We start from the raw sequence: 13,776 nt of genomic DNA, 5'->3' as shown, positions 1-13,776 counted from the left end.
CCTGCAGCTGCCTCGCTGCTGATTTATGCGGGCGGCTTGCCCCGCACCAGCGTTTGCATTTGCTTTCCATAATGATTATAAACGCTGTTTACTTTGGGCGCCTGTCGAAGGCTACTCAGAGGAACGGATTTCTCTCGCTCCCGGGTGAATTTTACTCCTGAGTGAAGCCTGGACGATGCCGACTTGAGATAGGAGTGGGGCAAGCTGCCCCGACCAGCTCTGCCAAAACACCTCAATCCTGACTCACAGCCCCCCCTGCTATTCCAGTCTGGCCGTGCACCCCTCAGCTCTGTCAATGCTCCCTTCATGTTGAACCACAGCCCCTGGCTATCCCAGCCCTAGGCTCCCCACCCCTCAATCCCAACCTGCAGCCCCCGGCTATCCCAGCCCTGGGCTCCCCACCCCCCAGCTCTGCCAGTGACCCTCAATCCTGACCTGCAGCCCCACTGCTATCCCAGTCTTGGAAACCTCTCACAACTCTGCCAATACCCCCGACTCATGGCCCAGTTGCAGCTAATTTCAAGCCCAACAGTGTGTATGAATGGCTCAAATGATTCCTTCCAGCGTGTATTGTCTTGCAGTGAATTCCAACTACCGTCATGCTGCCCGTTCCCCTCGCTTCATTAGGCCCCTCTGAGGTTCTTCACGCCCTCTCCCGTGTCCTGACAAACGGTACAAATTTGGGTCATCTGCACATTTTGGCACCTCACGGTTCCCCGCCTTTTCCAGCCAGTCCCAGGATGCCCCCTCCGTGAACCTTTAGTGTGTTGAAAACGGAGCTCCAGTTCCTACCCCTTTGTAGCTGGTCTCTTAGCCAGTGTCTGAGCCACCGGAATCTACCACACTGAGCATCTCTTAACGACAAGAGTGGAAATGACTCGGGGGAGGTACACCCAGTGAGGTATTTAGCCTGAGGACATCACTGCTCACAAAGGGCTCTGCCCATGCAGAGACATGAGACTGGAAGCTCCTTGGGGCAGGGACTGTTTGCTGTTCTGTGTTCGTACTTCACCTAGCGCAGAGGGGCCCCGGCCTCGGTCATAACCATAATTCAGAACCATGACATCTGCCCACCATGGGCCATGAAGGTGGTTTGGGCTCTGGTGGGCTCTTCAGGGCACTCCAGCTCCTGGGGCAAAGACTCACCCACCGACGGAGACATGGAGGAGGGTGCGACTTACATGCCACCTGGACTTCCGTCTGCCTTTGCAAGAGGGCCCCCATCCGATTGCGGACGATGCAGCGGTAGACGCCGGCATGGGTGCGGTCCAGTGATGTGATCATGTACCTAGAGGGAGAAAGGGAGAGGTGACTAAATAGATACAGGTTTCAGAGTAGCAGCCCTGTTAGTCTGTATCTGCAAAAAGAGCGAGGAGTCCTTGTGGCACCTTAGAGACTAACACATTTATTTGGGCATCAGCTTTCATGGGCTAGAACCCACTTCATCGGATGCCCAAATAAATGTGTTAGTCTCTAAATAGATACAGACACCCAACTGATTAGATACGCTGGGAGGCCAGCCGCAATCTGTCACGTCAGCCAAGAGACTAACCAAGTTCCTACTATCTTTACGTCTCTCTGTGCAGCACCAGCACGACCAGCATCCACAGTGATCTGCAGTCACTCGCCAGGTCCCCGTTACTTCTCCAAAGCCACGACCATAGACTTCCCAACCCACGAGACAGCTGGAGGGGTGGGGGAGGGGACGGAAAAAGAGACCGCCCCCTGCTGGCAGCAAATGGTATTACAGGAACACCGCCTGCAGGGTACAGTTGCATTTTTTACCCATGATGCTTTGTGGAGCATAGATCAGTCAGTGGCTATTAGCCAAGATGCTCAGGGACACAAGCCCGTGCTGCAGAGGTGATCCTAAACCTCTGACTGCCAGACACTGGGACTGGGCAATAAGGGAATAGATCAGTCAATAAATTGCCCTGTTCTGATCATTCCTTCAGAAGCACCGGGCACTGGGCATTGTCAGAAGACAGGATATTGGGCTAGATCAGTGGTTCCCAAACTTTAACAACCTGCGAACCCCTTTCACGGACATATCAAATCTCACGAACCCCCCTCCTAAAAATGAATATTTCCAGGGATTTTCTCCCTTACCTGAGCATAAATCATAGAAGCAGTGATCTTGGAAATCATTTGATTTTTTTATGACAAGCTTATTACACACTATTTATTATTGCATTATTATTTATCATTACATTATACATTTCATTACGTTATGAAAATGGCAACACTCTTCCAAGATTTCACTTTTGTAGCTCATATCATTCGATTAAGCCTCCTACATGTTTCATCCAGAGATATCAGACGTGAAACAGCAGGAAGGTATTTAAGAAGCCAGCTCAAAGAAAGAGTTCCTCCCACAAGCATTAGGGTCTTGAGCAGTCCATGCAAACAACGCACGACTACAACAAAGCTTAAACTGGTTCTGCCAGGAAGTCATGGTCACGGGGCTCGGGCTGCCAGCCCCCGCGCCCGGGGACCCTAGGGACAGCTTTGTCCGTCATTACGGATTTTTTTCTGAGAACCCCCTGATACATTTCACAACCCCCCAAGGGTTCATGAACCCCAGTTTGTCTGACCCAACATAGGCACCATCTTTATGAGTTGCTGGGGGGTTCCTGACCCCTGCTCTGCCCGATGGCACCCTGCCCTCACTCCCCGCTCCCCCGGTGCCTTCAGAACAGCTGATCTGTGGCGGACGGGAAGCGCTGGGAGGGAGGGGGAGGAGCTGATCAGGGGGCTGCCGGAAGGTGCTGAGCACCCACTATTTATTTCTGTGGGTGCTCCAGCCCTGGAGCCCTGGAGCACCCCAAGGAGTCAGTGCCTATGTAACCCAATCTGGCCGTTCTTATGGGCTTCACATCCACGTGGCTTCCTTTGTTCTAACACACCTCAGGTAGAGCGCGTGCCTTTAAAAAGCAACCATGCCAAGTGTGGGCTGGGAGAAATCTCTTGCTGCGGTGAAATCGGCACCCCGGTGCAGGATTCGGCGCTTCTCACAGTACAGGACACAACGCAGACACGTGTCGAGTTCATATTTCTGCCAGGAAACACGAGCAGTGTTCACCAGCTGCCCCCACCGCTCGTGTCCGCCTGTGTCGGGGATAGGAGGCGATTCACATGATGGAGAGGCGGCAGGCTGTCAAAGGTAGAGACGTCTGGAGGGGCTGTCCCAGAACTCCTGACCTTTGCTTGCAGCCTCCGAACTTCACAGAGGCCAAATGAATTCCCGACAAAGCACTGCTCTGAGTCACTGGCGCCCGGCTGCACAGCTCTGACCCCCAGCAAGGACACAGAGACATTTAGGTCTATTCTGGGCCTTGGAGAAGGACCACCTTTGGCCCCACTGACCCCACAAGGGAAGAGGAGCGGGCTCAGGGCTCCTTCCCCCCATTCTGGACTACAGCCTTTAACACAGGTGCTTTTCCCCTTTGCTGCTGTGCCTTTAATGGCCCCGCCATCCCCACACCTGCCGCTCAGCACGGCGGGGGAGGCTGGTGCTTGTGGGGGCCCCTTGCCTGGAGGATCCCCGCCAAGGCCTGGGGCCGACACTGGGAGCTGGTGCTGCAGGTCAGTGCATCACACTTGACCTCCAGGCATCAGCTTCAAGCGAAGCAAAGTCACGGGGGCTGTCTCTGAAACCAACCCTGTTCTGCCCGCTTTCCGAGGGTGAGGAAGTGGCTGTAACGGGTTGAGCTGTGCCATTAGCGAGGCGCTCTTCAGAGTCTCTCTTGGCCTACTTTAGTACACTTCTACGCTCGACTGGCCAGAGTCCATGCTCGTTTCTCTTTCCCTCACGAGGATTTGACCTCCTATTTTTAAAGGAGGACGTTTTGCCTCTAGCCGCGCCTTTGACTCCGCTGCTGAGCCCTGGGGGCATTTTTTGGCCCCCCGAGTGTTTCTTTTGTATTTGGGCCTCTATGATGGTGTTTTGAAATAGTCTCCATGCAGCTTGCAGGCATGTCACTCTGGCGACTGCTCCTGTCGAGTGCCGTCTCATTAGCTTCCTCCTTTCCGTGTCGTTCCCCGTTTGGAAGTGGTGGGGCTCTTTGGCATTTCCCCCCGACCAGGCTGTTAAATTTAGCACTTCCTGATCACTATTATCAAGCTTTTCAACTGCATTCACCTCTTGGACCAGACCCTGTGTGACACTTCGCACTAAATGAAGAACGGCCGCCCGCCTTGTGGATTCCAGGACTCGCTGCTCCAAGGAACAGAGATTTTCTCTCTGCATCCTGCCCTTTTACTTTCTTTGACTCGATGCGTCTTTCACATACAGCGCCAATCCCCCAGCAGCACGACTACTCTGCCATTCCTGGTAGTACCCTGGTATTACTGCGTCCCATGGATTATCCTCGTTCCACCCAGTTTCCACAAGGCCTCATTTCACGCCAGGCACCCTACCTCACCCGTCTTAGTATTTCCCCTCTAGCATTCGTACATGCTGTCTGCGAAGGTTCCTACGAATGTAGCTCCGGCCCCTCGGCTAAGGCAGCCAGGAGAAACAACCCCGCAGCGGCCCGAGGCTCAATCCAAACACAGCAGGAACCCCAGAAGAGCGAAGTTCTGCTTGGCCAGTGGCGATCTCCCTTTCCTGGGGCTAGACGGAGGTTACCGGACTCCGTGGTCAATGCTCGCTTTGCAGTCAGAGCATTGCTGAGCACAGCAACCCGATCCCATTGCAGCTCAAAGAGAAGCGAGCCGTGAGTCAGCGTGGCCGTTCCTGGGACCCGGGACAGCTCCTCGGCATGACATGAAGGGAACCCAGGAGTGCTCCGGGGGTGGGGAACATGGAGCACCCTGGCTTCCCAGCTCCGGCTCTCGACGGGAGACAAGCTCTGTCAGCCTGGGGCAACAGGCAACTTCTCCAGCTCGAGCAGCAACGCTGCCAGGCATCACTCAGACAAACTCGCTCTAGTCCCCGAAACGCCACTGCCTCCTGCCGGCGGCCCACGGCAGACTCTGCCCTTTGCCCGCTCCTCGGCTGAGCCGCTGTGCCGCCAGTCTGGAAAGGCCCTCATGGCTCAGCCCAGCCCAGCCCACCCAGTTTGTGCCGGCGTGAGTCCATGGCCCGCAGTGACTGGAGAGACAGGACGCAGCCTCAGGCCCAGCCACTCCCAGGAGAGGGCCCAGTGAGGCTGCCCGGGGAGCAGGGCCGGCCCGCCCGGCAAGGTCACCCAGCCCGGCGCGGTTCTGATTAGTCTGGATCGAGCTGCAAGCCAAGCTGCTTATCACCCCCGCCACCCGCGGCTGCTGTGCTTATCTCTCCCTCTCTAGCCTCAGAAGATTATTAGGAGATAAGGAAAATAAATGTACATTGGCTCGTTTCGGTGCCCTTGGGCACCAGCGCTTACCTCCTCCGTCCCAGCCAGGCCCCACTCGCCCCAGCTCCCAATGGGGCACCAATTCCCTGTGGATTTCACACTCAGCCCCCCTGGATTTAATCATATGGGGATTACAGGGGCCACAACCACAATCGGGGCCCCACGCCGCACCCACAGTCCCTGCCCCAAAGCGTCCACAGCCTAGAGCCGGCCGGAGGGGGACAGAGAGGCACAGGAAGGGGGAGCGATTTGCCCAAGCGGGGTGCGGACCTAGGACCAGAACCCAGCTCAGCAGTGTCGCAGGGTGAAGCAGCACCTCCCAGCTGGAAGGCATGAGTGGCAGCCGGAGCATTAACCTCCGGGCCTCCTCTGGACTATTTCTGTTCAGAACAGAGAGAAAGCGGAGACAGGGATGAGTAAATAAATAAGGAAACGCAAGCCTCCCCCCTGAAATCCAATCAAGTATTAAAAAGTGCCGCTGGCCGCTTTGATTCAGCTGCATTCTGTCCTTTTGATACACAGTTCAAATTAAACTTTAATAACAAGACACTGACGGACAGTTGCTGCCTGACAGATTAAACCCCCTGCCCAGCCGCTGCGGGCATCAGCACTGCCAGTGCCCCCCGCCCCCCCATCGACACCCCCCCACCCGGTCAGCCGGCACCCAGACAAGAGCTTGAGTTGAGCATCTCGTCCCTGTGCTGCCACACCAGGAATTTAATCTGCCCCATGCGTGGCTGGAGAACAGGAGCCGGGAGCCTTTGATGTGACAAAGAGGAAGAGGTTTCACTTCAAGGCCCCACAGAGAGCCGGGGGGAGCAGCAGCGGCAGCGCTCTGCCGTGCCAGGGCTCTGATGCCAAGCGGGGGGCTAATGGAGTCGAGGAAGTGGCTGTTTCACCCCAAGGAACCTCTCAGGGGGCCTGAGATAACCTAGATGTGCATCAGTGGGTTGATAGCTGGGAGAGCTAGTCATATCGTGGGGACGTGCTGTGCAAAGCTTCCCCCGTCCGCTCCATCTTCAATGATGCCCCTCAATCCCAAGCAGCAAAATACCTCCCCGCCCCACTGTTCCACTCCTGGGCTCCACACATACCCAGCTCTGCCAGTGCCCCTCAATCCTGACCCACAGTCCTTGGCAATGCCAGGTCTGGGCTCCCCACACACCCAGCTCTGCCAGTGAACCTCACTCCCGACCCGCAGCCCCTGGCTATGCCAGCTCTGGGCCCCAGACACACCCAGCTCTGCCAGTGCCCCTCAATCACAACCCACAGCCCCCAGCTATGCCAGGTCTGGGCTCCCCACACACCCAGCTCTGCCAGTGCACCTCACTCCCGACCCGCAGCCCCTGGCTATGCCAGCTCTGGGCCCCAGACACACCCAGCTCTGCCAGTGCCCCTCAATCCCAACCCACAGCCCCCAGCTATGCCAGGTCTGGGCTCCAGACACACCCAGCTCTGCCAGTGCCCCTCAATCCCAACCCACAGCCCCCAGCTATGCCAGGTCTGGGCTTCCCACGCACCCAGCTCTGCCAGCGCACCTCAATCCTGACCCACAGCCCCCAGCTATGCCAGGTCTGGGCTCCAGACATACCCAGCTCTGACAGTGCCCCTCAATCCCGACCTGCAGCCCCCAGCTATGCCACCTCTCAGCTCCCCACACACCCCAACTCTGCAGACGCACCTCATTCCTACCCTGCAGCGCCCCGTGATATTCCACTCGTGCGCTGCCCGCTCTTCATGGACGCATATCTGCCAACGCAGCTCATCCCCAATGTAAAGTCCATCCCTGTGCTATAGGGAACAGGAGGCCTTCTGCTCGGGGGCACGCTCATTGCTGAGATCTAGCAAACTCATGGCACTCACCACCACAGCCTAGATGACCCCTCCGTCTCTCCACAACGATCGACAAGCCTGGAGGACCCCAGGGCTGCCGTCGGCTGTGAATACTGGGCCGTCTTCCTGTCCGCACCACTTGTCTGCCCTGGCCTTGGGAGCTGGCAGGGGATTTGCAGAGATAAGACGAGCACTGTCCAAGTGTGTCTGAGAGCAGGATCCTTGTGTATTTCAATCACCTGCCGGCTCACAGGAACAGAGCAGATAGGCAGATCGGAGATGGGGACAGGCGCACGCTGGCCTGGTGTGCATGACTGCAAGCAGGCCCTGGGTCCTGAGAGACAAGAGTTAATCGCCACGGCTTGCCAGGCCTCGTCTTAAAAACAGGGCACCGCTGTTCCGAGAGCAGACGGAATGTTAAAAGCGTGCGAGCCACCAGCGTGTGCGAGTCACCACCATGCTGAAATTCCACCGGGTCCCCGACCAGCCCCTAGGTGGCAGCCTAAGACCCCCATTGGGCCACTAAACCGTTTCCTGAGGGCTCGGCTCAGGCTGTCCAGCGCAATGGACAGGCCAGGTGCCACCAGCGTCCTGCCAGCTCTCCCCCTGCCCCGCTTCCCACCGGCAGCTAAGCACGCCCAGAGTTCGAAGCCCCAGCTTGGCCGGCCTCGTTAGCCCAAGCAGCCGCGACTCCCTGGCAGCCGTCGCTGTCACCGGCTCTTCGGGCGTCTTGGGCCAGAGGGAGCACCGCCAGGCCCCTGCATTCCTGCAACACCTCCCTCTCCGCTGCACCCTCCCCACCCCCCTGGATGATCACAGTGCTCCTGGCTGAGCCAATCCCAGCACGCCTCCACCGCCAAATGCAGCCACCTCTGGGGTGGTGGGTGTTAACCCAGTGGCACACACCGCGCTGCACAGGAGCGAGCTGAGCCCCCAGCTGGCTGAACGATCGCTCCTGCCCCTGCCCCGTTCCTCCCGACTCCTGCTCCAGCCATTAGCTCTGCCTGCCCACGCCCCGCTTGCGACGCCACCGTTCCTCCACCTAAGTGGGGCTGTGGGTGAGGGTCATCCGGGGTTGCGTCCCCCTCCTAGCCCTGGATCTCCTGCTGCGCTGAGCATGGTTAGATGGCTCGCTAAGGGGGAGCTGCTGACCCCACCGCCCCCCGGCCTTGTCCCTGCCTCACGTTTTGTCGTGGCTCAGTGACTGGTTCGGAGAGACACGGCGAGTGAGCGGCATCCAGGAGAGAAGCAGGAGAGCCCAAATCCCCCCACTTCCCCCCACCCCGTCTGGGCCAGTGACCAGCAGTCCCTTGGGCACGGGGTAACTGCCCCCAACCCCCGCTGTCATTGGCCTTTGCTGGAAACGTCTGACCGAGCTGCCCAGGACGAGCCCCCGGCAAGTGTTGGCAGCGTGAAGGTGCCCAGCAGTCCCCCCGAGGGCCTGTGTGCCCCACTGGGGTCCAGAGCCAGGCCTGGGGTCCGAGCGCTGCCAGGGCCAGGGAAGGAGAGAAGACCAAGGGGGTCTCGTCCGGAGCTGGGTGGAGCCTCTCCTGCCTGACGCCAGCCTCAGGGAGATCAGAACTGGACCTGCGGGGTCCATGCTGGGGTGGGCACAGCAGAGCTGGCAGTGGCGTTCCAAAGACAACGAGGTGCCAGGATAAAAGAGGTCTGTGGCCCACGCCTGACCCTGCGGGGAGCGCGCCCGGTGCCCGATGGGAGAGAGTCCTTGAGTGTCACGCCCGATATCGACCAAGATCCTGACTGGCTTTAAACGAGATATTTCAATTCCGCCGAGCTGTCAGGAGCCGAGGCGGACACCAGGAATAATGGGCAGACTCTCCTTGCACTGTCCTCGGTAATAAATCTCACCCGCACCCCCAACGCCGGCGTAGAGACAGACGTGCTCACACACACACGCAGACATGGACATGCACACGCACGTATGTGCACACACCGGGGCCCGGAAACACACATGCCAAGGCCTGGTGTGGGGCTGGCGGGGGGAGGGCGAAGGGGGCAGGGTGCTGCGGCTGGCCCAGCTGGAAGACTCTGCAGCTGCATTCCTGGCTCCGACACTGTCTCACTGTGTGACCTGGGGCCATGTCCACGCTCCGTGCCTCAGTTTCCCATCTGTAAAAGGGGGATGAGAATACGCCCGGTTGCCTTAAGCGGCTGTGCAGGGTTCAGAGCACACAAACTGCTATGTAAACAAACAGGAAGGTCTGAGTATCACCCGTGTGGCCTGAGTTGCCTTGCGTATATTTGCCGGCTCACACAGAGGATCAGATCACATTTGGCGTATGGGTAACTCTCGCTGGTTTGATCCTCAGCAGCACCCATTACATGATACCTGGGCTTGCATCATGCCTGGTGCACATGCAGCCTGCTCATGGACGTGCCGTGTGCATGCACAAGCGTGTGCACTGCACACGTATGCATTCTGCTTGACGAGCGTACGACGTGTCTGTGTGTAAGTGCACAGACAGATGCAAAACTCTTACGCTGCTTCACCCCACCGCGTTTTCTTGTGTGCTGGAGGGTACCAGACCCCTTGTCCAATTCACTCCAAGCCCTTGATTAATGCGGCCCAGCGCAGGGTCCGCCAAGCCCCGGGGAGCCAGGGCTAGAGACGCATTTGAATTCAATCTCCCCGCTCACTCCCCTGCCGGCCTTTTCTATCAAATGAGCAGCGTGTCAGTGTCTGGAGCTGCCAGGCTCTGTGGAGTGCAGCAAACACCTCGGCGCCGTCTCCTTGGGCCTGCCAGGAGAGAATGAAGAGATCCTCCGCTGGGTCCCTGACGTGAGACACCCCAGTTAACGGGCCTCTTCTCCTTGCCACCAGAGGAAAAGGGGCCATTAAGGAGCTGGCCCGGTTTGCACCTGAATGGATGGAAATAGCCCAGAGAAAGGAAACAAATTGCTCAGCACAGCCTGGCCTGCAGTTATTAACCGAATCAGAGGAGGGGCTCTGTGCTCCACGGCTGGCCTCCGTAAAGGCTTTTCTCTACGTTGGCTTTAATTTTGTTTTCTTTCTGATCTCCCTTGGCATTGGGAGGATCGTTACCGAGTGCAGGCGCTCGCCTGACGAAGGGCCGGGGCTGCCTTCACGGGGACGGGAATTAATCGGGGACCACAATGCAGAGGTGGGCAGCTCTGAAATCATTAAGCAGGAAGTTTTATTTATGGTATAAACCCTCAGGGGTGGCACTGAAACCTCGCGGCACGGCCTGTCCTCTGGCACAGCCTGGTTTGGTGCTGCTTTGCTGCTCACCAGCACTGGGCTGGGGCAGACCGGTTTGTTATTGTAGGGTCACTCACTGGGCGGAGACACACGTGTTGATTTGTTATTGTAGGGTCACTCACAGGACGGGGATACACGTGTTGATTTGTTATTGTAGGGTCATTCACAGGGCGGGGATATGAGCTAGTTTGTTATTGTAGGGTCACTCACAAGGGCGGGGACGTGCACTGGTTTGTTATTGGAAGGTCGCCCATAGTGCTGGGCTGCTGGCATTGATTTTCAGGGCTTTTCAGTGATCGAGAGAACATTGTTCCTGGGGGGAATCCATGCCCACAGAGAAGAACCGTCTGGGCCGTGCAAACGTGAGCGATGACCGAGAGTTAGAAGGAAAAGCCAAGCCAGACTTCCAGGCCCAGGGCTCAGGAAGGGAGATCAGCCCACGGAGGGAGAGATTATGCAGGTGGCTTCATGGCTTTTCTGAAGCACCAGGCCGGAGCCCCTGAGAGCTCAGTGGCTTTCCAAGCCCCCGGGGCTGTCACCGCGCTGCTACCCCCGTTTGAAATCCCATTGACCACGGGCTAAACCAAATCAATCCATGCAGCAGGCGCTTTTCTTCCGGGCCTGGGAGAATGACGCTGCATTCAATGCCGGGGCAGCAAAGGCCAAGGGGCAGAGAAAAGGAACGGCCCCTGAGCTGCCCCAGGGAATCCATCTCCCAAAGCCCTTCCCCTCCAAAAGGGGGATGACCAACACCCGCTCCCCTGGGCGAACCTGCTGGCAAAACAGCCCCTTCTGCCCAGGGGAGGCAACACACGGGGATTTCTAGGCTCATCTGCTCTGTTGGTTCAGGTGGGAGATGCCCTTGTGGGCTCCTTCCCCAGCCCTCTCCTCCCATGAAGGTGAAACAACGAGAAACCGTGGCTAGCCCGTCCCTCTGTGGCAACAAGTCCGATGCAAAGGCATTTGGGCTATTTTGGGGTGTGGCCGCCTGACCCAAGACATCACCCCAAAGCTCATGTCGCTTTGTTATCGTAGGGTCGCTCGTGAGGGTTGGGTTGCAAGTGCCAGTGCGTTATTGTACAATACGGCTGCTTACGAGCCCTGGGATATTAACACTCACTTTGTTATCGTAGGGTTGCCCAGGATCGTGCAGGCTGGTTTGTTATTGTAGGGATGTTTCATGGCTGATTTATTTCAGGGGGTGAGGAGACGTCACCGCTGAAGCATTTGCCCTGGCAAATTAAAAACCAGAACGTTGCAAGGTCCGTGTAACGCTTTAAACACAGGCCACGGAAAGCAGCAGCTCCATAGATTTGGGATCTCAGAGCCTTGGCACAGCCCCTTTGATTAACATACTGTATAACGACTAACGAATCCTACAGGGGGACATGTCCTGGAATCGTTATTGTGTGATAATGAAACGGCAAGAGAGCATTAAAACATACTTAGCAAGATTTACCAGCTCCCCACATGCCGGGAGCAGTGGCCAGCCGCAGCAGAGGGGCCTCACTCAATGTGTTTTTAACCATCCCCCCGGTATTTAATCAGGTCGTGTTAACGGTGTTATTGAATCTCAATTAGCTCCTGATTGGAGAAGGCTGCAGTTTGACACAGGCGGCCAGAGCCATCCTCGGCGGCGCCTGCCAAAGAGGCATTTTGCTGCGGTCAGGGGAATTCCAGTAACTCCGGCGGCCTTGTAAATCGCCAGCTCAATTGGTCCGGCTAGAACAATAAGCTGTTTAATAATTTATGCACATGCATTAATCTGCTGGCTTCCTACGGCACGCAGGGGGCGGAGAGCCCCACCACGTCGGGCCGGAGAGCGGCACAAATAACAAGACGGCGATTCATGTTTCAGTATCTAAAAGGGACGTGGCCAAGGTCAGGGCAGGAGGCCGGGAACATGTCCTACTTTCCTGCGCCGCTGGGGTGAGTGCCTTCCCAGCCTGCTGCTCCAAACTCACGAATCGACACTGGCTCTGTAACCCCCGCTCTTCCACAGACACCGCCCCTCCCCAGTAACCAATCAACACGCACAGCTTGGCTACCCTACAATAACACACGCAGCCCCGCCCTCCAGAGCAACCCTGCAACAACATACCAACCTCGGTAGGCCAGGGCTCACGAGAAAACCTAAAAATCAATAAAGCGTCTCTTTCCAACTAGAATCGGGAAACATCCCCCTTCAATAAATCGATGGGGACCCTGCGCTGCAGCCCACGGCTGCACGGACCCTCCCGCCAGCAATGGGGCTAGAACTCAGAACCCCCTGCTCCGGAAGCACGCCTCCCTGCCACGGGAGTTAAAGGAAAGTCTCCACTACCTCGGAGCAGCACAGGGCCTGTCACAGACAGCAGAGCGGTTCCGATTGCCCCCAGTACACGGCACTGGCACACACACACGCTGCACTGAGCAGACCCTTAAAACTAAACAACACCCAGAAAGTGCAGGATCAGCAGCTTCCCGTAGGGAGGGGGTGGGGACTCACCACCGTGCGTGGGGAACGCCAGCTGGAGCCGGGACTGCAAACCCGCTGCTTCTCCAATCCGCCCCCAATCCCTGGATTGGCAAAACCTGGCCAAGACGAGGCACGCGGTGCCGTCTGACTCACGGGAAAGTGGGCCTACAAGCTTCTGGCTGCCCACAGGCAGGGCAAAGGCTCATGGACAGGGCATGTCCTGGGCTCCCCACCCTTCACATTCCCCCTCCCTCCTCTGTTTTAAATGTAAAGTTCACTGAACTTTCAAGATCCTCGCAGGGTTTGCGTGCATCTGATTTTTAACTGGCTGCATTTCCCTCATCACTGTGGCCAATTCCGATCAGACGGCCCAATCCTGAGCTCTTCGCTCAGCTCACATCCCCACGGCTGGTGCCCATTTGCTTGTAACGCCTGAGGAAGGAGCCCAGAAACCAAACTGGGATTCTGCTCACTGGTTTGAGCAGCTGATTCTTGCTTTTGCTTGCGTCAGCTTCGCACTGGTGCAAAACCACTGACTTGGGTGGAGCCACTCCTGAGTGAAACCCGTGGGAGTAGGGGGACCAGATGTCCCGATTTTATAGGGCCAGTCCCGATTTTTGGGGCTTTTTCTTATATAGGCTCCTATTACCCCCCACTCCCTGTCCTGATTTTTCACACTTGCTGTCCGGTCACCCTACGTGGGAGCGAGAGCAGAACCGGGCCCGTTTTCTTCCCAGCTTCCTCCAAAAAAGGTCTTACAAGAGCCAAAACGACAAGCCTGTGCCAGAAAGAGAACCCGCAGGCATCCGGCCCAAGCAAGGCGGCGTGGGGGCTGTGCCGTAGCAAAGGAAACCCAAACCAGAGCCTTGTGGGGAATTAGTCATGCAAAAATGTTTTGGGGGGTG

The 13,776-nt window shown here is 57.2% G+C and overlaps 1 protein-coding gene across 6 annotated transcripts in view; it reads right to left on the bottom strand.

The window, feature by feature from the left end:
* The window catches only part of SDK2 (sidekick cell adhesion molecule 2), a 157,601-nt gene that overhangs the window by 55,139 nt on the left and 88,686 nt on the right, over window positions 1-13,776 (bottom strand). For all 6 annotated transcript variants that reach the window (XM_054047856.1, XM_054047860.1, XM_054047862.1 and 3 more), the window contains exon 3: window positions 1,182-1,288. In XM_054047856.1, coding sequence (XP_053903831.1) covers window positions 1,182-1,288 — 107 coding nt within the window. The remainder of the gene's footprint in view (window positions 1-1,181; window positions 1,289-13,776) is intronic.

The sequence above is a fragment of the Malaclemys terrapin genome, chromosome 13 (assembly GCF_027887155.1).
Source record: "Malaclemys terrapin pileata isolate rMalTer1 chromosome 13, rMalTer1.hap1, whole genome shotgun sequence".
Lineage (NCBI taxonomy): Eukaryota > Metazoa > Chordata > Testudines > Emydidae > Malaclemys > Malaclemys terrapin.
The sequence above is the reverse complement of the archived record's forward strand: the minus strand, read 5'-3'. Positions and strand labels throughout refer to the sequence as shown.